Source organism: Lissotriton helveticus, chromosome 9, assembly GCF_964261635.1.
Source record: "Lissotriton helveticus chromosome 9, aLisHel1.1, whole genome shotgun sequence".
Taxonomy (NCBI): Eukaryota; Metazoa; Chordata; class Amphibia; order Caudata; family Salamandridae; genus Lissotriton; species Lissotriton helveticus.
Window position 1 is genome coordinate 1,039,107,184 of NC_136070.1, and position 24,551 is coordinate 1,039,131,734.

The 24,551-nt window shown below is 43.9% G+C and overlaps 1 protein-coding gene across 1 annotated transcript in view; it reads right to left on the reverse strand.

Annotated features, from left to right (window-relative positions):
- The window catches only part of BRK1 (BRICK1 subunit of SCAR/WAVE actin nucleating complex), a 95,819-nt gene extending 72,741 nt beyond the window's left edge, over positions 1–23,078 (reverse strand). Inside the window, exon 1 of the mRNA XM_078661375.1 lies at positions 22,852–23,078. Coding sequence (XP_078517501.1) covers positions 22,852–22,969 — 118 coding nt within the window. The 5' untranslated portion in view covers positions 22,970–23,078. The remainder of the gene's footprint in view (positions 1–22,851) is intronic.
- Between the last annotated feature and the right edge of the window lie 1,473 nt (positions 23,079–24,551).

Here is a 24,551-nt window from a genome sequence, read left to right on the forward strand (position 1 = left end):
CTGTTATAAGCACAGCCGGGTTCCCTTCCCCTTTGAAAATTTTCTGCAAGACTTTTTTAGTAAACCCGGGAAATGATTTCAGATAATAAGCGTACAATCAACCACCGGGAATGAACAGCCATTAGAGCAATACCTGTCCAGGATCATAAATGGAACTTTGTACAACCTGTACCCCAACTTTCAAACTCTTCTCACGCTCACTGCAATCACGACACCGTTCAACCCACTCTACCACTTCACTGTCCATTCCCGGGCACTAAAACTCCTCAACCTCTTCGTTACAGCCTGCCCTCGGTGTCCTTCATGGGCTAAGTCGAACAATCTCCTGCGAATGCAATTGGAGGGACAATTTTATCACACGCATAACAATTTGGTCAGCAACGGTCGACAACTCACCCTCTACCGCATTAAATGTTCTCACTATGATGGGTAAAGTATTCTTCCTTATTCCGCCCTTGAGAATGAGCTTTAACACTGCTTTCAATACCTCATCCTTCTCCATTACAGCCACCCACTCAGCTTTGCAGACTGCACAACGACTCCACTGGATCGCATCTTCCACAATGGCAATTGCTCCCTTCCTTACACACTGTCACCTCAACCTCATCCGCACTCTTCCAGTCAAAGGGCAGACGTGACAAGCAATCTGTTTGGACATTTCACCAACCAGGTATGTATTCCACCATCAAGTTGTATTCTTGCAACCTGGATGCCAATCGAGCCAATCTGGCAGATCCTTTGCCCGCCCCACCTGGTGACAACATTTTTAACAGGGGCTTACGATCAGTGCGAACAATAATTCTACGTACCCACACATGTCCTAAAATACTCCAAACCCAAGCTGCATCTGAGGTCTCTTTCTCTATAACAGAGTAATTAATGAAGCTCAACAGCAGTCGGGGTGTACGATGCAAAGGCCACTGTTTTTACAGAGTGATCCACCTCCTGGGACAATACTGCTCCAATGCCAGTGTCACTAGCATCCGCCGTCACAATAGTGTTGCCATTAACATTGAAAAGTACAAGAATGCCTGCACCACAAATCTCTTCTTTTATCACTTCAAAACACTTCTGCTGCCCAACTCCCCAAAAAAAAAACTTGCTCCCTTCCTCATGAGCACCTTCAGCATTTCTGTTTTACTTGCAAAGATGTTTACAAATTTCGGGTAATACTCTATTAGACCTAGAAATGAACAGAACCAGTCCTTATTACAATGAACTGGTGCCAATCTTATTGAGGAAAGTAAGTTTTATTTTGGGTTTCACAACTTCAAATGAAACCGTGTGACCCAAATTTTCCACCTCAATGAACAAGAACGCACATTTTTCTCTGTGCAATATTAATCCTGACTCTGAAAGTCTTGCAAGAGTCTCCTTTAGAGCCAAGTTGTGTGTGCTTACACTATCACAAAAGAACAAGATATCGTCCTGGAAATAGACAACATTCTTTAGAACCCTTCAAAATTTCCTTCACAATTCTTTGAAAAACACTTGCAGCTGAGGAAAGCCCAAACAACATCCTGGTGAACTGAAAAGTACCCTCCATCGTAATGAATGCCGTCAACTGTTTAAAAGAATCATGCAAACAAATTTTGTGATAAGCATGCCACAGATCTAATTTGGAAAAATATTTTCCACCTTGCAACAACAAGACAGCTCATTTATATTAGGTAACGGAAATGTGTCACAGACTATTTCTGATTAAGGCTTTTAAAGTCAACGCAGAAGCACACTTTGCCATCAGCCTTATCAGTGATAAATGCTGGAGAAATCCAAGCTGATGTTTCTATAACACCATTACTCAACATTTCAGCCAACATTTTCCTTACTTCCTCTCCCACCATTATTGGGACTCGCCTAGCCTTATGCTGAACTGGTATGGCCCTGGTCTGACTTCTATCTGCTGTACATACCCCCTTCAAGTGCCCTAACTCTTCCCTGAACACTTCCTTTACACCCTCCAATATATCTTCCACAGTCAACTGGTCTACTACCACTACCTGTTCTGCAGCATGGTGATCAATTCAGATGTGAAGATCATACTGATGATACCATACTAAAATAGGTGGCCCTGACTCAGCTATCTATACCTTACCTTTAACCAATCCGTTTTTTAAACGAATGCCACTATGCATTTATCCCACAATATCTATCTGTTCTTCTTGATACCCACTGGGATTTATATCTTTTGGCAGCAATCTTACATTAGGCCACTCCTTCTGAAACAAATTATTGAGTAGTATGGTATATAATGACCCTGAATCCACCAACAAGTCAACCTTTCTGTCCCTGATGAAGAATTCTGGCCAATTCCGTCACCGCTCCTCTACACTCGACCATCTTACAAACAAAATCTCTTCTTTGACCACCTCATCCTCCGGAGATGAACCAACACATAGAACCCTGTCAGGCCTGACAGTATAGGGTACTTTGCCTTTATTGATTTCTCTAAACATCCTAGGGTAATTACCATAATGGCCACGCCTCCTGCAATCCTTACATTAATCACCCAATTCTTTGAATCAGCTATAGGATAGCAACTCCCACATTTGCTAAATATCTTATTTCCTGTTTTGCTTGCAAAGTTCTTTTTTTCCTGAAAAATACTGTCCACTCTTTGTTTGACTTGGTGAACACAGCTACTTCTCCATCCACCCTGTCCACCACCGATGTGTCCCCTCATTTGTGGTATTCTACTTTGAGTACCTGTGGTCCATCTCTTTCATACAATACTAAGATTCTTACATTATTTTTGCAATTCAATTGCATCTTTCAGTGTAGGACCTTTAGCTGCCCATAGCGGCTCCTGTGTTTTTCTGCTTCTACACTGGACTATCAATTGATCTTGTATCATCTCTTCTGCTGTCGCTCCAAGCCTATACTTGAGTGATAGTTCTCGTAGTCTGGGGATTCATTTGTCTATGGATTCACCTACTCTCTGAGTGTAAAACCTAATCCTTCTCATAACATTTGTCTCCTTTACAAATCTCCTCTCCAATATCTTCTGTGACTCCTCAAATACATCCTCAATTGGTTGTCCACGATGATCCACTGCCTTCAGGAGGTACCTAAGTATATGTTGTCGCTCTTTTCCAAGGCTTGTAAGAAGAATTGCCATTTTCCGACCTGAGCTAAAATCTTGGGCATCCAAGGCTTCTAAATAATTATCAAAAATGTTTGCGCCATTCAATGGATGGAGAGCAAGGTTGTGACAAAAAATGTGGTGGCGTAGAAAACTGCACTAACATCCAACGCTGTGACATCCATGTTAATTAATGTATATCCAACAGAGATTCAGATGCAACAACTCACAGCAAATGTATAGCATAGATCAGTGTAAAAATTAAAAAAACACTACACTGCCCTGGATGTTTATTTACCTTGAGCTCACAGGACAAAAGAAACAACAATAAAAAAACACTGTAGATGCGAAATGTACTTTCCTATTAAATGTTGACCTTTAACCGTGCAGGCTCGTGTGCAGTCCTGGATACTCATTTACTGCGTATCCCCTTTAATACTGGCAGCTTCTCCCACTGTGGGCGGGTTAAGGCACAGCTATACTCGTTCAGACAATTAGACAAACTTCACGGCGTCTTCACTAGGCATAGAGGTAAGCCACAAATCTTTCTCCGCCCTTAGTCGCGCCAATCGGCTGAGTTATCTCCTGTAAACACTGCGTTCTAACTGACGTTGCAGTGCTAACGCATCTGGTAATAGGCTTTACTTCAGCGGTAGGCCCTAATAGAACGCTTACAAGAGACCGTACCACTCGGCACAGCTACACGTTGAGGCCTTGGTCCTTGCACGAGTTACTCTGAGCGGAGCAAAGTGCTCATCACGCGCCTTTCTTAACTCTGGGGTCAAAACACAGCAAGGCATTCCCCCTTAAGTGTCACACACATAAGCAGTTATCTACTGAGACGCGAAGATCCTCTACCAAGTTCAGTGAACATAAATAACACCTGCTTGACTGAAAATCGTCGCCAAAAATATGTTGTAAATAGCTTTAGAGACTGGTGAAATTGTACATTTGAAGTTTATTCTCCGATAGCTCATCGAAAATGTGAAGTGTTAGGTCGTTCATTTAAGTATATGTTCCCTCTTCTCTTTCCTTGCCACTAGAATGTATTTGAATAGGTTGGAATTCTGTGGGGTGGAATGTGGAACACTTCAACGGTGGACTTTGCAGTGAAGAGTATTGTACCTTGCCTCTCTCACTTACTGCCAGTGTGAGTGGCTCAGGAATTCGAATAAACCTGCACATGAACTTAATCAGTCTCAGTGTTTCATGGAACTTAAGAATTTTGGCGACGATTTCCTGACATAGTGGAAGAACCCTTAACGGCCAAAAGTAGGGTGCTTTTATTTATTATTGCAGCATAATTAAGACAACAGTAGAGGCCGCCCGGCAGTTCAGGTGGAATAAAAAAAAAACAAGCGCATTATTTGACGGAGATTTTAATTGAATAGCTCGGCACTGTACTTACGTGTGCAAGGAGGATTCCAACCACCATCTGAGAGACGCGCGCCAGGGAATAGCGCGAGGGAAGGACAGCGCGTAAAGATTCTGCCAGCTAGAGTTTGAGACAACAGCATCTTTGTCATGCACTTAGGAGATCGCGCATGACAAACCTGAGAACGTACGCGCACGTAGTGGCGGCCATCTTGGGGAGGTCGCGGCCAATGCAAGTTGGCGCACTGATTTAATATGGTGATTGGCACACCACGCCAACCACGGTTGGGACACCAGATTTCAACGGACATCAAACAGCACACAGTGATTGGCACACCTTGCCGATTGCATAGGAGAGACATTATCGGTCTCTCCTACATACTTACTACGTTGTCACACTTAAAGGCACAGTGATTGGCACACCTTGCCGATTCCAAATGAGAGACGAGGTTGGTCTCTCCTACGTATTCATTGAAGTTGCTGGCACACAGGGCTAGCACACCTTTTACATTTGTGACTAGAAAGAAAGGGGTATTTTTTTGAAAGCCTGCATTCGGTGACAGGCACACCTGCTTATTTAATGTCTTTCAGTATTTCATTTTGCGCACTCATCTCTATTTGAGCTGTACAAGGGAAATTCATTGCAATATTTGTTTTTCTCTCTGTATTTCTATGATACATTTGTATTTCATAAGCAAGTTGGTGTTACCTTTGGCATTTTAAGTGCGAAGCATGGCAACTATGAATTTGCCAGCTCCACAACCTTTCATGATGATAGAAGGTGAGGTCAACAGTCTAAAATGGGAAGAGTGGAAGGCTTATTTTATTAATTATATTGACACGTTTGGAGACTTAACACCGGAAAGGAAGAAAAGCACATTGTTACATTGCTTGGGTCCGGACGGTTCAAAGTGTATAATCGCATGCAAAAGAAACCACGCGTAGGTGATGAAGGTGACTTTTTAAACATGCTTTAGATGATTTGGATACATATTTCGCGCCCACAGTGTGCAAAGCTATAGACCGTTACAACTTCTACGACAGGAAGCAAGGTCCAAGCGAGAAAATTGAGGACTATGTTGCTGCCCTAAGGAAATTGGCCATCTCCTCTAAGTTCGATAGGCTAGAAGAGGAACTGGTAAGGGACCAAGTCATTATGCATTGCAATAATCCAGGCTTACAGAATAGGTTATGGGTTCATGGCGAGTCAAGTTTACAGGAAGTTACTGGTATCATTCGGAAATCAGAACTTACTTCAAGATGTGCAAAAGCAGTTGTGTCCTCATCTAGAAGAGAAAGTTCTGATGACACTGTGAAATTAGTGAAGAAGAAGCTACCGAAAAAGGACATTCCAGATAAAACAAAGAAATGATGAAAAAGTTGTGGGGGAAGAATAATAATAGAATGGATGGTTTGAAAGGGAAGTGTTATCGCTGTGGGAGTTGAGGACATTTTGCACATGACAGAAGGTGTCATGCTCTAGGGCAAAAATGCGTGAAATGTGGTACTAGGGGTCATTTTACGCGTGTATGTCGTAAGTCCAGAGCAGTCATGTGCATAGTGGATGAGCTGTATGAAGAGTAACTCGGACTCTGATATGGAGAGTCCCCAAATCTTGTGTGTACTGGAAGATGACGTGTTATGTGTGGATGGAAAAAAAAGAAAGAAACCTGTTTGTGAAGTGACTGTGGAGGGCGTTTTGTGTGTCATTGGTAGTGGATTCGGGATCTCCATTTACTATCATCAATAAGGAAACTTGGATTAAACTATTTTGTGATAAGATTGGTTCTAATCTTATAAAGGCTGACATCTCTCCTAAGAGTTTCACGAGAGAACCCATTGACCTGTTGGATTTCCTAAAACTTCTTTTTGAATTTAAGGTTAGAGAAGCGGAATGTAAATTGTATGAGGCTGTTACAGGTCCCTGTGTTTTAGGGGGGGGGGATCTAGGAGAATTGGGCACAATATTAGACCCCAACAGTTCAGAACCTGTTCTAATAGTGAAGAATGAGAATGATGAAAAAGCGGATGTTGTAAGTTTCCAAAAGTATCTTCAGAAAGGTGGGTGAGCTAGAAGGGTTTGCACACAAAATTGTACTTAAAGCAAATGCTAAGCCATGCATACACAAGAAGAGGAACATTCCTATGAACGTAAAAGGGGAAGTAATCAAAGAACTCAAAAAGCTGGTTGAAAGAGGAATCATTGAATAAGTAGAATCTTTGGATTGGGTTGCTCCCTTAGTAGTAGCACGGAAGGCCAATAGGAATATTCGCTTATGTGTTGACTTGAGGGAACTGAACAAGATCATTTTCTTGAACAGGTTTCCTCTGCCCAGAACGGAAGAACTGTTAGCTGCAACAAAAGGTATGCGGTGGTTCTCGACTATTGATTTAAAATCAGAGTACCATCAGGTTCCCTTATATGACAGTAGTAAACATCTCACAGCGTTCATTACCCCTATAGGTTGTTTCCAGTTTAAGAGAGTTCCATTTGGATTGGCCTCGGCTGCGGCCATGTTTCAGCACTTGATGTATAAATTGTTTAAGGGAATGGGAAAAATTACCTTTTTTTCAGGATGACATCCTAGTCATGGGAAAAGGTAAGAAGGAGCATGATTCTGAACTACAAGCAGTACTTGGTACACTGGAGAAGTTTGGTCTTACGCACGTTTGCAGTGGATAGTCACTTACCTTGGTCACGAAATTAATTCAAAGGGTATTAGCCCAAAAACTTCTCGTCAGTGCAACACAAGAAGTCCCTGTTCCACAAAACAAAGATGAGGTACGTTCCTTCTTAGGATTGGCTGGGTTTTACACCAAATTTGTGCAGAACTTCTCGGAGAAAATGTCTGACATAAGGCAGATGTTAAAAAAAGGTAACAATTTCAAGTGGACAAAAGAATGTCAGGCAAGCTTTGAAAGTATTAAGGAGGATTTTTAAGGCTCCTGCTCTCGAAGGTTTTAACCCCAAGTGTAAAGCTTTTGTTACCACCGATGCTAGCAGAAAGGGTTTGGGGGCAGTCTTGTCTCAACGGCAAGACAAAGGTAGTCAATGCGTAGCCGCATTTGCTTCTAGAGCTCTCACTTCAACAGAGGAGAAGTATTCAGTTATTGAACGGGAAACGTTGGCGTGTGATGGGGGCTTAAACATTTTAGGCAGTTCATTTGGTGAGGTAGTGTTGTGTTAAGGAGTGGTCACAAGCCATTAACAAAAGTGCTCACTGCGCAAGGTTTGATCAGCGTTTCACCGGATTAGAAGATTATCCATGCAGTTACTAGACTTTGTTTATGTGGTTGAATACGTTCCTGGGGTACGCAATAGAATTGCTGATTTCTTGAGTCATTTACCTTTGGATAACAAAGATGGTATGAAGAAGAATGGGACGAGTATTGTGTAGCTTTGTTATTTGGAGAGAGTTTACAAACTGTTGATCAGAAGGACTGGATCGATTAACTTTTGCAAGATCATTGTTTATGCAAAGTCAAAGACTGTTATTAACGCTTGGCCTGATAAACAGTCTTTAGATGAGGATTTGGTACCTTTCTGGGAAGTGAGGTGTGAACTATCATGGAGGATTTTTTGATGTGCAGGAAAACTAGTTCCTCCCACGAAGTTAAGAGAACAGGTAATCAGTGTATGTCACGAGGGACACCTTGGAATAGTTAAGACCAAAAGTAGAGTTAAGTAGTCATATTATTGGCCTGAAAGTGAAAAAGAAATTGAGAGAGTAGTTTGGGAATGCGTAAGTTGTTCCAACTCTGACAAAACTTTGGTCACGTTTAAACCACCACTACATCCCAAAGAACTTCCAGGTATGCCATGGGAGAGAGTAGGAGTGGACATTTTGGGTCCTGTTCAAGTTAGTGATTGCAATCCAAAATGTGTTCTTCTGGTTGTTGACCATTTCTCTAAATGGCCAGAGTTCAAAATTGTATCTAGAACGAGTTCAGAAATTGAAGTGGATTTTTTAAAGGACATTTTCATTCGGGAAGGGTTGCCACAGTCCATTGTTTCTGACAATGGAGGACAGTTTACTTCTGACTTGTTTAAAGCGTTTGTGAAACAAACTGGCATGTTACACAGAACGACATCCATATATTATCCAGAAGGAAATGAAAATGTGGAGCACTTCAATAGGGTAATCAAGGGGACTATTGAATTATGTGGTATATAAATAAATAATACCGGATCTATTTTTTGAATGAATGAATGAATAACAGATAGCTCAATAAAATAAGAGTCAAGATTCGAGGTAGTAGGAGTTTTTGCAGGTTTATTACAACATAAGGACAGGATCAGGACAACCTGCATAGGATGACCCAGCAGCTGCTGGGGCTTGGTCTGGGATGAGCGCGCTAACTTTTAATAACAATACATCAACTTATATACATAGCGCAAACACATAGCATTACATTGCAGTAGGCGTAGCAGTGGGTGGAGCAGAAGGCGTGACGCGTAGCAGTCGCGAGAGATAACAATAAAAAGAGGTGTAACTGGGAGTATACATAGACATGTGATGCAAACGTAACAGAATATGTCATGAATGGACGGAAACTTTGGAGGGGGCTACCTAAGGAGCCGGGACCTCTAACCTGATGGTGCGCGAAAACTGGCAATGACGTGTTACTAGGAGAAGCTGGGGGCTACGAACTCTGTGCTAGGAGCAGAGACTAGAGTCTGGAGGGTCGGAGCGACATGTACCTAAACCCTATCTAGTATCTGATGTTTAGGGAACATGTTGATATAAACTAGAAGTCATGAGGGGAAAAGCTAACTTGATCCTAAGACTGGACCATGCATTATTCTACATGTAGTGCGTGATGAAGAATACTAAATGATCATTAATACAGTATTTCTCTAACGTGGAGACGAGAAGGCTAGACAATGACGGAAACTATTGATGCAGTTCAGTAGCTTAGGAATGCAGAAGAAGGAGGACTGAACTGATAGCTGGAACTATAACATACTTTTGGCAGACTCAGAGGCAGAGCCGAGCTGCACCGGGCACTGCGAGGCAGGAAGTAAGTGAAGGGTCGAGGATACAGGTGGGGGCTGTATCGCTCCTCAGCGAGGTTTTCAGGAGACAGGAGCTGAATCTGATGTCCGGGCCCTTTTGAGGCCTGGAAACGGGGACTTTATACTGGAATAACGTGCATACTGAGAAACGTGGCAACATAACTTTACATAGGCCTGATATTCGTAGTATTCACGAGGACTGGAAACTGGTATACTAGAGGTGGACACAACTGGAATTGCGTCATTAATCGGACATGGGGAATAACATATGCATATTGGTCATGCACACATAACCTATGATGGATGAGGCGTAGGGACACAGAACATGGCAAAATTTACTTTTCCACATTCCCTCCTTGTCACTACGTTTCCATCAGGAAACATCAATTTTCATGATACCATCTATCATTTCATACAGTACCATTTGCTCGTCTCGAATTGTCTTGGAACGGGATTTAGAACGGGGCTTGGGACTAGGAATACAAGAGGTAGCGCACATGCTGCAAATCGCAGGGCCACATTGTATACAGAGGCAGCAGCTAAATATGATCGCTACTGCAATACCTAGAAAGGACAGGACTTTCCATCCCCATGCGGAAATTATATTCCAGAACCAACCGGACCATGTCCAGGTGCCTGGATCTTGATGTAACAGATGGGCAATTTTATGGAGTCTGGTTATAGCTGAATAAACAGACGGCGCGTTATTTGGAATGAAAATGCAGCAACTAGATCCGATGACTCTACAGGCCCCGCCCCTATCGGCCAGTATGACGTCAAGGACGAGACGATTTTGCAAAACGACAAATCTCATAGCAGATTGTTCTTCGGTTAGGTTACCTAGAGCAGAGGCAGTCTCATTTACTACAGCTTCAAGGGTTCTTGTTAACCTACGGATCAGTTTACTATTCTGGACAGGTCCTACAAAGAAGAAGAAACCTTTATTGAAATCTGTATACTGTTCTAGAGTAGTTTCAGTATAATCGACAATTGGGGACTCCCTTCTATGTCTAATGTGTACTAGATGTGTGTTTCTATGGTAATCAGATGGGGCTAGGAAAACAGGTGGCAGTAGGAAAGCAATGTAACAGGTTCCCTCCCAATCGAGGGGCAGACGGACATATGCAGTTTGACCACAAATAAAATAAGAATGACGTGAAGCTTTGAAAACAGATTTCCCACTGTCACTATACTGGATAACAGTAGTACATTCACTATGACCTACATGTACGGAACCATAACTACGGACACATAATTCGCCTTTGACAGGTAGTACTGAAATAGCAGGTAAGTCTGGAGTAGTATCAGACTGAACATTCAGGACCATGAAATTCGACGAATAATTACCTAAATTATATACTTCATTTTCTAGATCTAAACCTGTTCTGTGGGGGAAACCTTGCTTGTCTGGAAAACATGTACTGTTAAGAAAAGACATATCTGTTGAGGATGACGTTAACGTGGACCATGCTCCACATGAACCATTATGTGAGAATGGATAAGGAAACAGTGGCAGAACTCCCTTCGGTGTCTGAAAAGGGGGGAGTCGACCACACACCCAACAATTAGTGGCATTGCTGGTCTGGTGTGAATAATGTAACATACGGATAAATGTGTTGTTGCGCATAGCGAGGCGGTAAGAATATTCGTGAGGAGGCAGATCACTAAACGTGTGCTCTACTGTAGCATTAGCAGACATATTTACATGAGGAACTGGAAAATACAGATAGAACGCATAGCTGGTGCAGGAAATCATTATGCTGATGAATAATACGAAACTCAGAAAAACGATACATCGGTTTGCGTTTAGACTGACTCTCTCACTATGGGGGTCTATTTTATACATGTCAGAAACAGTCTAACCGTTTCACCTAGGGGAGGACTTATACAATCAAACTGACTGACTTATTTTACTAGACCTGAGCTTTAACTTATACTCCTGCTGCGGAGTTTTCTCTAACAAGGGAGGGGTTGTAGTAATGTCTTGTGCGGGACAGTCCTTAAGAGCAATATTCTGGCAGTCCTTCAAATCCTGGGAAATGTTTTTAGAAACGGATTTCAGTCCTTTAAAAAGTTTAACATGAGACAGGTGGACCCATCCTTTTCTGCCTTCCAACTTGACGGCAGTACGGGTGGTCAAGAGGACCTGACGTGGCTCCTTCCAACGTGGTTCCAGCGGACTTGATCTGTCGAAATTCCGGACCATCACTAGGGAGCCTGGAACGATTTCATGTGGTGCCACCTCGGTATTGTCTGGAAATGCGGCAGCAACCTGTGAACGACATGAGGTGAGGGCAGACATCAAGGAAGCTAGGTAATCTGTCAGCATATTACATGAAACATCGGTAATACTTCGGGGTCTAGGAGTACCCCACATGTTAGGGGGCCGGCCGAATACGACCTCATACGGGGACAGACCTGATCTGGAATGTGCGACCATGCGCATATAAAACAAAGCGACTGGCAGAGCTACTAGCCAGTCCACACCTTTGTCTTTACAAACTTTTGCGATACGGATTTTCAGAGTCTGATTATGTCTCTCGACCAGACCGGCTGCTTCAGGATGGCGTACACAATGGAACTTCCACTGGTACCCTAACAAAAGGGAAACGTGCTTCATTAACTCTGAGGAGAATGGCTGACCGTTATCAGAATATACGACTCTAGGGAGTCCATACCTAGGGAAAAATTCACGAACCAACTGTTTGGCAGTGGTCGCGGCTGTGTAATCGGGGACTGGATATGCTTCTGTCCACCTGGACAAAGCACATACAACTACAAGGACATACTTGAAACCTCGACATCGCTCCATCTGAATATAATCCATCTGGAGGACCTCAAAAGGGTGGTCAGGGGGCTGGAAACCACCTTGTTCCACCGGGACACTTTTACCTGGATTAAACTGACAACATATCATACAGGTACGGACTTTCTGCTTGGCTGCAGCTCGTAAATGCTTGTTGAACCAAATGTTCTGGATACTGTCTAACATAGCTTTTTCTCCTAAATGTGCTGGACTATGTGCGGTATTGATAATGACTTGAACCATAGAGTCGGGGAGAAACCATGTGGCTCTACCCTTCGTTAACCATCCTTGATCTGTCTGGACCCCTCCTTGTTCAGACCATTTCTTGATTTCATCGGGAGTAGCATGTGACTGGATATCTATGACATCTTGTGTAGGGTCCTTAACTGTCATGCATATAATCGGATCTGGAGTATGTGTCGGGTTAACTGGAATGTCTGGAGTCTGTGCTGTAAGCTTGGCTGTGCGGTCTGCTAGATCATTACCTTGGGAAATAATGTCAGTAACTTTCGTATGTGCTTTGCATTTCATGATAGCAATAGATGTCGGTAAATGTATGGCATCTAACAGGGCTTGAATAAGGAGACCATGCTGAATCTTGGTTCCATGAGAAGTCATGAAACCTCTCTCCTGCCAGAGCACTCCGAAGTCGTGTACAACTCCAAATGCATAACGTGAATCTGTGTAAACATTAACTTTCAGGTTCTTGGCGTGTATACAGGCTTGTGTCAGAGCGACTAGCTCTGCTGCTTGAGCGGACAGGGTATCAATACGGTGGGTTTCAATAACTTCAGTGTCAGTAGTCACTGCATACGCGGCGACTAGTTCTCCTGTACTGGTTCTCATACATGAACCATCCACATAAAGTGTCAGGTCAGGATCTGATAACGGAATGTCTGTCAGATCTTGTCTTGGCTTAGTCGTAATGTTAACTACTTCCACACAGTCATGTGTGTCTGGATTTGAATTAACTGATGGTAACAGTGTAGCAGGATTCAGGACGTTGCAGCGTCTAATTTCTATGTGTGGCTGGAACAGTGTCAATTCATAACCTGTTAAACGTGCAATTGTCAAGTGTTGAGTCTGTGTTCTGTTTAAAAGAACTTCTACGGAGTGTGAAACTTGTACTGTCAGGGAGTGTCCTAAAACTATGGAATCACTTTGTCTGATAGCTAGTGCTGTGGCTGCAACTGACTTGAGGCACACAGGCAACGCCTGGGCGACTGGATCTAATGTGCTCGAAAAATAAGCACAGGGCTTGTATTGTCCTGCTTGATCTTGTGTGAGAACAGATAATGCTGTACCTTCACGTTCAGTAACGAAAAGTGTAAAAGGCTTACTGTAGTTCGGTGTAGCTAGAACTGGAGCTTGACATAGGGCTTTCTTTAACTCGTTGAAACTAAGTGTATGGTCAGATGTCCAAGGGAGGACAGTCGATACGGCTGCCTCCTGTGTCGTTAACTGTATCAGTGGCTTGGCTAGAAATGCATACTGGGGAATCCATTGTCTACAATAAGAAGTAAGGCCGATAAAGGCACGTACCTCCTTCTGGGTTCTGGGCTGGGGAAGACTCGCTATTAACTGGATACGGTCGGGTGTCAACTGCCTACCCCTCTTGGACAGCAAGTGTCCTAAGTATACCACTTGCTGGACACAGAATTGAAGCTTCGAAGGTGACACCTTGTGCCCCATCTCGGCTAGAAAATACAGGACTGTAAGGGATGCTCGCTCGCAGGCACGTTCAGAACGGGCTGTGATCAGTAGATCATCGACATACTGGAGCAGGGCAGTGTCAGTTGGCATGTGAATGTTGTCTAGTTGTCTCTTAAGTGCTTGACTGTAAATACTAGGACTTTCTGTGAAACCTTGAGGAGCGCGTGTGAACATATAGCTCCTTCCATTTAAACAAAATCCGAAAAGGAACTGGCTATCTGGATGAATTGGAACACTGAAAAATGCATTCTTGAGGTCAATGACAGTGAAAAACATGGCTTCGGAATCAATAGCAGTTAACAGGGAAGAGATGTCTGGGACAACTGGGTACTGCGGAATAATACATTTATTAAGCTCTCGTAAATCAATCACTAATCGATATACTGGGGGTGCATTCGGATCAGTACGTTTCATGACTGGAATGATCGGAGAATTACATACATTGGAGTCAGTTTCTACAACTACTCCTTGAGCCATGAGCTCGTCAATAATTTTGGATAAGGCTGCTACAGCCTCAGGTGGCAATCTGTACTGTCTGATTCGGGGTAACACTACACCTGGTTTGAGAGTCACACGATGGGGTGTGATTTGCATATAACCTACATCAGTTGGACCTTGCGCCCATAAGTGCTGCGGAACATTAGACAATCTCGAATCAAAATCTCGTAATACATAGTGACCCTTGAAGTCACGTAGGAACAGACGTATTCCCTCTGGGGAACAGCAAATAACTGCACCTAATTCTTTCAGTGTCTTAATGCCTAATAGATTTTCTGGACATGACTTAGTAAGTAACAGATCAGTAGTGCGGGACAATGGACCTACTTCTAGAGTGACTGGCTTTGATATCTCATTAACTATTGGCTTTCCTGAAAATCCAAGGGAAACATTTCTTGAGCCTGAGAGCGGAGCCCCTGGAACTTTGGCGTGACTAATTGTGGTCCTACTTGCCCCTGTATCGATCAAAAACTTTCTGTCTTTCCCTAATACTTGACTATGAACATAGGGACCTTCTTGATCTACAGGTATCTCGATGAGAGGCAAGCCTACCTCCCTCTCTAGGCTGTTTCATGAATATGGCTGGTACTCTGGATACTCGGACTGTGCATACTGGTACATCTGTGATGTGACATGCTGTGTTGCAGCAATAGGCTGCGGTGCTGTAACTGTCTGCTGTGCATTCTGTGACTGAGGAATCTGTGAAACTTGTTCTTGTCTAGGCGGACGTGGTCTTTCTTTAGTCTTACCAGTAGCTATGTTATGTTTCAGAACTGCACACTCGTTTATAAAATGACCTGGTTGTTTACAATAATTGCAGTTCCCTTTAACGGGAGCTGCAGGATGACTGGCTTGATTCGGACCCCTCTTCTGACTATCTTGAGGAACAGATTGTGCAACTAGCACTTTCATTTTCGTGTCTTTCATACGTTTTCTTTCGTATTCTTGCTCTTCCCTGATTCTATTCTGGTGATACTGGAGCATCTGGAGCATCTGGGACGGGGTGTTTGCTTGCCAGGTGCTTTCGACTTTCAGAACTCGGTTTTTAATTTGTGGACTTGAATTCTCGACTAATTTAGTAACGAATAGGTGAGGGTATGACTCACTACTTGTCTTGAGACCACTATTGATACTGAAACATTTCTCAAATCTAGAATAAAAATCACTAATATCTTCATCTTGTTTCTGTTTACAGGCTGAGATTGCATCCCAGTCTTCCTTCCTAGTTGTCAATAATCTGGGTAAAACTTGAATCAATAATTCTGGTAATTCTTTACATTTATCTCCAAGACCGGTACCTGGTACTCGTGCCTTGTCTTCAGCTTCTAGAGCTGCCCAATCGATCTTTTTCTCTCCCACCTCCCATTCTTTTTCCTTTAGCTTTTCATACACCCCTGCGGGTAGCAGGACCTTTAACATTTTAATGATATCTGGGTAAGTGTATTCTCCCATACGGAGCATGTCTTTTAATTCTCTATGGAACCCTGCTGGATCTTTGTCATGACAGGGAATTAATTTCTTCATTTCAAGAAGTTCCATCTTTGATATCGGAGTGTATACAAACACTCGTTGCATTACGCCACCCGCCCCTTGGACTGGGTGAACTTCTCGTAACGGATTCTGTCTGTCTATGTAAAATGATTTACTTTCTGGGGGTGAGACATGAACAAAATGCGGGTTCAGAAACGTTCTATATTTGTGACGTTGTTCTAGAATGACACTAATTAAATCGGTACCTAGACCTCTCCATCTATACTGGAGTAACTCGTTCAGGATATCATGCAACGGACCTGGATCAGAGTGTTGACCCTCATACAGAGTAATGAGGTGTTGAATCATATACATACCCACCAGTCGCTGCTCGGCTGGGGGCAATTTCAGAAACATTTGTGCCACTATTTCGTCTGGAAAAGTGGTAGAATCAGTAATCCATCGGACTGCTGATCGGGCTAGTTCTTGTTCATGCATGGTACTTAACTCACTATAACCGATTCGTGATTTCAGAATATGATCGGTAGCTTGAAATACTTGTTCTAGAGAACCTTGTTCTGGTGCTGGATGATGAAAAATAGACTTGTGTTCTAGACGTAAATGGCGATCTGGAAATCTAGATTTTCCTACATACGCTATTCTGGCGGGATTCTCGTCTTCCTCTTCAGGATCAGAGATACTCTCTTTCTCGCTTACTTGTGCTGCTTTACGCTGGTCGTGTAACCTTATTATTTCTTTACGGATTTTCTTGTACATACTCTCCATAGCACCGACGGTCTTGTGCTTACCCTCGGCTATATTATCACTCCACCTTGTCAGGATTCTCATTTCGACCGGATCTTTAGACGGGTAATCTTGTTCTCTTATTAGACAATTGATCAGGAACTTTAATATCATGAGCTGGATCTCGGCTTTCCTTTGAGACATAATCTCGCCAATACTTTCTGGATCATCCCCTGTACGGATGAAACGATATATTCTGTCTAGATCTTCTTTCATATTCGGTAAGGTGACTAGATACTCGGTCACTCTCCTTACACGTACGGAATATAAAACCATATTGTACTCGCCTGGAACTGCGTCATAGACACATTCGCCAAGGGCTTGTCTGATTTCCGTGACAGACTTATTACTTTTAGGAGTACGCTGTGATGCTTGAGCATGTAATTCGAGTGCTGATAAACGCTTGTGTGGCGGCGGGGTTTGAGGAGTACCTCCTTCTGCGGCCCCTAGACTAGAATCGTCGACTGACATTCTTCGTCCTGGTAGGGTCGGTAATTGTAACGTGGGCTGGACTTGTATGGCGGACTGGACCGGGGGAGCTGTTAAGGGCACCCCGGTGTCTGGAAGAGCAGGAAGTGCCTGATTTACAGGGACTGGCGGAGCGCGAACAGGATTTGCATATTCTGGGACTGTGTCGTCCAAATAGGACGAAATAAAAATGTCAGCTGCGGTCGGTTTGTGACGTAGCTTGGTCGGAACTAATGGTGGCGGGAAATTACTGGATGCCTCTGGGGTCGCTTTTGGCAAACCTTCGGCAAGGAGAGGATACATACCCTTAATAAGGGCATGCCTCTGTCTGTCTGACTGTTCGGCTTTGACTTGTTCACCTATCTCGATTAATTCTCTTTCTTGGGCTCGTTCCTGGGATTCTCTACTTAACTCCGACTTTCTGACTTCCTTTTCGGTTCTTCTATGCGCTTCTTTACGCCATAACTCGATGGCATCTTTCTGTGACTGTCTGGCTTTCTTTTTCCATAATGCTTCCTCTACTCGCATGATACATTCGGCATCCCATGTACCCGATACGGGCCATCTATACTTTTCTTCTAACTGTTTGGTATACTCTACCCATAAATCTAAATACAATATGGCGCTTATGCCATGTTTCTGATACATAAAGTGACCTGGACTGTCCCTAGGCGGAACAGGAACTGCTGCTTCCAGCAGACCCTTTCTAGTTTTTAACTGACGTAACTTGGAAAATATAGGCATGACTGAACTGTAATCTGGACACAATACAATACACAATAAAAACACGAAATCACATCACACTCATACCACAACATTAAAATACATGAAGAACATTATAAATAGCAGTTCGAACAGAATATTACCTGAAATACTGAGAACAGAAATAGAACAGATTTTCTCGAGAACGGAACAGACTAGAGTTACTGGATGCACTGCTGTAACAGTACGGAACATACCGGTCCCATAAAGGAACGCATCAAGACCCGTATCCACCTAGGTGAACACTTCGTTTGTGAGTCTGGGCACCACCAACCCACGGACCAGGAGTCAATTTAGATTGGTCCTGTCTAGATACTACCCCAGCAATGGTACTCACCGGGCAGCACGGAACGGAAAGCCTCGGACTGGACTGGACGACGGACGACGAACTTCGGACTTCAGTTACAGGTGGGCCTCCGGATACCTCGGACCTTGGACTCTCGGCTTGGGCTCTGGTCGGGACTCGCCGCGTTCCTCCACCGTCTCGTTCGGATGCTGGACCGCCTCCTCCGTCTCCTCCGTGGGCCTGAGGGATACTTGGAGCAGAAATATCTGCCAGTGCACGGTATGGTTCCGTCACGACTGCAGAGGGTCAGGGGGTCGGCGTGGCTTCACCGACGCGTGGGGAAAGGGCAAGTCCCTGTTCGGGCGCCATTATGTGGTATATAAATAAATAATACCGGATCTATTTTTTGAATGAATGAATGAATAACAGATAGCTCAATAAAATAAGAGTCAAGATTCGAGGTAGTAGGAGTTTTTGCAGGTTTATTACAACATAAGGACAGGATCAGGACAACCTGCATAGGATGACCCAGCAGCTGCTGGGGCTTGGTCTGGGATGAGCGCGCTAACTTTTAATAACAATACATCAACTTATATACATAGCGCAAACACATAGCATTACATTGCAGTAGGCGTAGCAGTGGGTGGAGCAGAAGGCGTGACGCGTAGCAGTCGCGAGAGATAACAATAAAAAGAGGTGTAACTGGGAGTATACATAGACATGTGATGCAAACGTAACAGAATATGTCATGAATGGACGGAAACTTTGGAGGGGGCTACCTAAGGAGCCGGGACCTCTAACCTGATGGTGCGCGAAAACTGGCAATGACGTGTTACTAGGAGAAGCTGGGGGCTACGAACTCTGTGCTAGGAGCAGAGACTAGAGTCTGGAGGGTCGGAGCGACATGTACCTAAACCCTATCTAGTATCTGATGTTTAGGGAACATGTTGATATAAACTAGAAGTCATGAGGGGAAAAGCTAACTTGATCCTAAGACTGGACCATGCATTATTCTACATGTAGTGCGTGATGAAGAATACTAAATGATCATTAATACAGTATTTCTCTAACGTGGAGACGAGAAGGCTAGACAATGACGGAAACTATTGATGCAGTTCAGTAGCTTAGGAATGCAGAAGAAGGAGGACTGAACTGATAGCTGGAACTATAACATACTTTTGGCAGACTCAGAGGCAGAGCCGAGCTGCACCGGGCACTGCGAGGCAGGAAGTAAGTGAAGGGTCGAGGATACAGGTGGGGGCTGTATCGCTCCTCAGCGAGGTTTTCAGGAGACAGGAGCTGAATCTGATGTCCGGGCCCTTTTGAGGCCTGGAAACGGGGACTTTATACTGGAATAACGTGCATACTGAGAAACGTGGCAACATAACTTTACATAGGCCTGATATTCGTAGTATTCACGAGGACTGGAAACTGGTATACTAGAGGTGGACACAACTGGAATTGCGTCATTAATCGGACATGGGGAATAACATATGCATATTGGTCATGCACACATAACCTATGATGGATGAGGCGTAGGGACACAGAACATGGCAAAATTTACTTTTCCACAATTATCTAATAGTAATGGCATGTCATGGGAAGTGGAAGTAAGGAAAATGGTGGCAGCATACAGGATTTTAAAAAAAATGCTAGCACAGGACACAGCCCGTTTGAATTAAAGAAAGGAAGATCAGTTCACACAACTGACAACATGGACTGGTTGATAAACACTAAAATGGTTGAGTGGTCTGATGAGGAAGCGTATGGTTCAAGGACAAAAGTTGTACATATTTAAATATGATGCATCCAAAAGGGTGAAAAGAATTGTTCTTAAGGAAGGCGATGTCGTGAAGGTAAAAAAAGGACGAATGATACGCAAAGGTGAAAGCAGATTTTCAGAACCTTTAAGAGTTGTTAAGGTTTAGTGCAATGCGGCTTTATTAAGTGACAGCAAGCTGTGGCCTGCTAAGAGGAAGTGAGAGAAAATAAGTTACTGTACACAAATCTTACGATTGAGTGGATGATTTTCCCTCTGATGATACAATGTGTGGAAATAATTACAATTATCCCAGTTTTTGTGAAGGACATGCTGGAGGGGAGGTTCTTGAGGGACAAGTGAACGGGGGATATGGAGGCCTCTCCCATGGAGCACAGAGTGGTCAAGCAACAGGGTGGAAGTGACTTTTGGTAGCTTGCTTTCTGTTCATGTGCCACAAACTACCGTCTCAAGATTTGGGAGGGTTTGCATGAAGCCAAAACTCTTGGGAGATTTTTTGCTCCTGGCGCACCGTCTGATTTGTTTTCTTGCTTAACACTATTATAGATGCCCTGTTCAGTATTACTGTTTTGTTTAGGTAGAATGTTACTGTGAGTTAATTTTTGCTTGCCTATGCACTTTCATTAGGTCTCGCCTGAGCCAGGGCACATGCGCTGCTCTGCGAGGCTTTTAGTAAGGGGCATTAAACTCGAAACACATGCTAGTGCTTTTTTTTTATCTCCCGCTATTGGCCTTTGCGTGGTTCTTTCCAAGAAAGACAGTAAGCAATTGGCCCAAGGCAGGTGCATGTCCCAGTGCATGTCCCGCCTTCTCTGTCTCCTGGCCTAGGGTGCTCAGGAGCGAGCAGCAGTGTAGCCGGGTGCCAGCTCCATACCTCGCATTCCTGGCAGTGCGCATGCAGCACGCTTGTTACCAAGTGACATCTGTCACTGGAGTCCCTTTACTTGTTGGTGGTTTCTCAAAGCCTGCTTGCTCCTGTCAACTCCACCTTGTGTAGGCCCTGTGCCTTGGTCCCCTAGGCTTGAGTACAAAGCCGCTGCCACTCCAGCAGAATATGCATGCTGTTCCGCAGGCTGCATTGTTCTCAGTAAACAGTCCTGGGAAAAGTCTTTAAAAAGCTCACTGCAGGTACAGGCAAAATGTTTGGCATTTTGCAAAAGTAAAAATGTTAATCGATATGTTACCCTTTTTTGAAAGCCCAGTAAAATTAATTTTTCTTGTTATCTTTATAGGTCGAGCCTGCCCCACAGTGCAGCTGTCTGCTTGTGAAATACCTATTGTGGTCTTATCAAGAACATAGCTTCCCTCCCATTGGGTATCATTGGTTGCCTTTACTGATTTGGCTGCCTTCTATTCGATGGCTTGCCTTGTCCATCTTATGGCTGCTCCTCACCATGAACATTACCAATTTACTTGTGCCTTACTACTGCGCAATCTTAAAGAACAACTTTTTTTCATGCATGTAAAGCACTTCACAAGAGTGCATGTGTTTTCCAACTGACTCCCTAGTGTGCTTGTCTTCTCGTCTCTACCTGGCTCCATGTTGCTGTGTATTTCTCCCCGCCCTCTTCCGTTAAGCACTCTCCCTCATTTTTGTCCCCCCTTTGCATTCTCACCTGTGTGCTTTGCCCCATCACTCCACTTGTTGGCTTTTCCACCCACGTTCCCTTTTCTCTCACAAATTTCCTGTCCTCCCTACTTCCCATGTAGTTTCTACCCCCTCTTTGTTTCTTCCACCCCCCATGTTGCTTTTCCCATCCGCTTGTGTGTATTTGTTCTATTTGCCAATACAACTGAGAACAGTAAACAAAAAGGAAAAATAGCACCTGTTCCATTTGCACGGATGGGTGGTGCATGTGCCTACAAAATTACGTGGACGGCGGCATCGTAGGCCTTCTTTTTACTCTTATTTATCCATGCAGTACAGTATCGCTAAAACCACTGGCAAAGACGCTAGGTCCCAAAGGCGAGACCTGTTGACTTTTCCAATGCTTGTTTTTTGTTTGTTTTTATTAATTGGAAAGGGGGATGTGTTAGATCGTTCATTTAAGTATATGTTCCCTCTTCTCTTTCCTTGCCTTGACACTAGAATGTATTTGCGTAGGTTGGAATTCTGTGGGGTGAAGTATGGGACACTTCAACGGTGGACTTCGCAGTGAAGAGACCGTTGTATCTGACCTCTCTCGCTTACTTCCAGTGTGAGTGTCTCAGGAATTGGAATAAACCTGCACATGAACTTAAATCAGTCTCAGTGTTTCATGGAACTTAAGATGAAGCTCCTCTCAACAGCCAGCAGCAACCGACAAAGCTGCGAGGACAGCACCCTGACAACAGAACCCTGAAGAGTTAAAGTTCTAAATATGAACATTACATATACCATTCACGCAAGATCGCAACAGGCCTTCTATCAAAACCCTCACAAAAAGCACTGGAGTTAGTGGCTACGTTGCATTACATTCGGCTCATCAAACCCACTCCCCTCCTTTCAGGCCACAGACTACTACAGTCGTTCCTGGCTGAAGTGCCCCATCTGTTGTGGGAATTGGCACCGGACATCCTCACCACACCCGCTTAAGGAACACCCTCTTAGTTGCAGTGGAGCACGACCTTCACCTCCTGGCTGTCTCGGAAAGCGGCCGCTAGACAGGTACTTGTCGACTGGCAGATATGCTACTACCTCCACCCCTTAACAGGCAAAGCCCCACCCTTGCAGATCCCGATTCCCGAGACCCACCTGAAGGCCCAGATCCCTAAAGAGCATCTCCAGGAAGCCCTTCCTCCCCCGGCTTACCAAAAGAGTTGAGGAAATCCGCGATCTTCTTGATGCTACTGGTTATCACCTCGATGTACTCGCGGTTCGCCCAGTCCTGGTGGATCTCGCGCTGCACCGGGTCCTCTTGATTTGACATCTTCTCTCTCCGGCTGCTGCTGTTTTGCGACTGGGCGCAGCCGACAAGAGGAAGTACTAGCAACGGCACAGAACTCGACACACTGCCATCTGCTGTCCAATACCCGGAAGCGCTAACAGTGAGCAGTGCTCGAGCAACTGTGGCAGCAGCTAGCGAGATAGCAAAATCTATACGGAGCTCTCGAAACAGCGCTCTCTGCTGTTACTGGAGGGCCAACGTAGTACATTTCGGCGTTTGTTTACTCGGGTCTGCCCAGATGACATAAAAGATGGACAACACATTCCGTAATGACCACAGAGTGCAGGAAAGACTGGCAAAACAAACGTCATCAACCCGGAGAAAGGACCGATTATTGCAGGAATAATACATAACTCTGGCAGACATTTTTACACGGCTCACCGACTATTTGGTACCTTACCTCGCTGTTGAAACATTATTACGTACTTGGTTTGAAAATTAAATGAGAGGCATTGAAATAGAGTCGGGTGTTAGAATATGTGAGGAAAGTCTATTTTCGAGAATGTTGCATTATTTTTGGCGAAGGAAGAGAATGAAAAAATGCAGACGTGTGTAGTGCGCATGTGTAGAAAGAGGTTGTATGTGCGCGGCTCGCCAGATGTGAGCGGCATTCACAGGCGAGAAAATAGCAGAAGGGCATGGCTTTAAATTAATCGAAATAGCTCGAACTGTATTCGCTACGTTTCCCTCGTTCCTCGTCTTTGTTTCCGTCCCAGACTCCCAGTCATTACAAATGAGGGGATGCATACATTTGAACAAATACATTTGGTGTCCCGTGGGGAAACACTGGACTAAATCAAGTTGTCCTTGATATGGAAAAAAGGACAACTTGAACAATACAACATCATCCTTCCCTTTTCAAACACTCAGAGGTTAAACACAAAATTGGATACAAATCAACAAAGGAATATACACAGAAGAAAAAGGTTAGAGTATCACATCAAATAATAATCTTTGAATTTTAAAGGAAATTAAACATTTCGACCATCTCTAAAGACAGCCCTTTCAATTGAAGGCATTACTCTCTATTAGCAATATTTAGACTTCTAAAACTGGAACTACAAAGAACACTTTCATAATTGAGAGACGTATGATAATAGCTATCATCTGACCCAAAAGGTACTTCAGTGGACGAACTAGCTCCTCCAACATCAGAGAAGGCACCAAGAGCAGAGTGAGGAGCACTTTCCTTCCGAGGAACATCCCACCAGGAACTTCCCTCACCACTCACAGTAAAAATTATACCTTTGTTTTTGACAGCTGTCATTTTTAGGTCTCGCCTGAGCTAGCGCGCATGCGCTGCTCTGCGAGGCTTTTGGTCTTTTTTTTTTGTAAAATTTTTTATTTTGATTTGCAAAAAAAAAGAATAAACAGACAAACATCGGGCTGCGGAGGAACCGCACATTACTCCAGAACAGGGCAAATCATTGTGCATGCATCAGCAGTGACCCAGACTATATTACAAGCATATCCAGGCCAGGAGCGAGACCACATAGTAATTAGGACCACAGTACCAGTGGCCTACAGGCTTTTGGTCTTTAAACGGTGAACACACGCTCGTGCA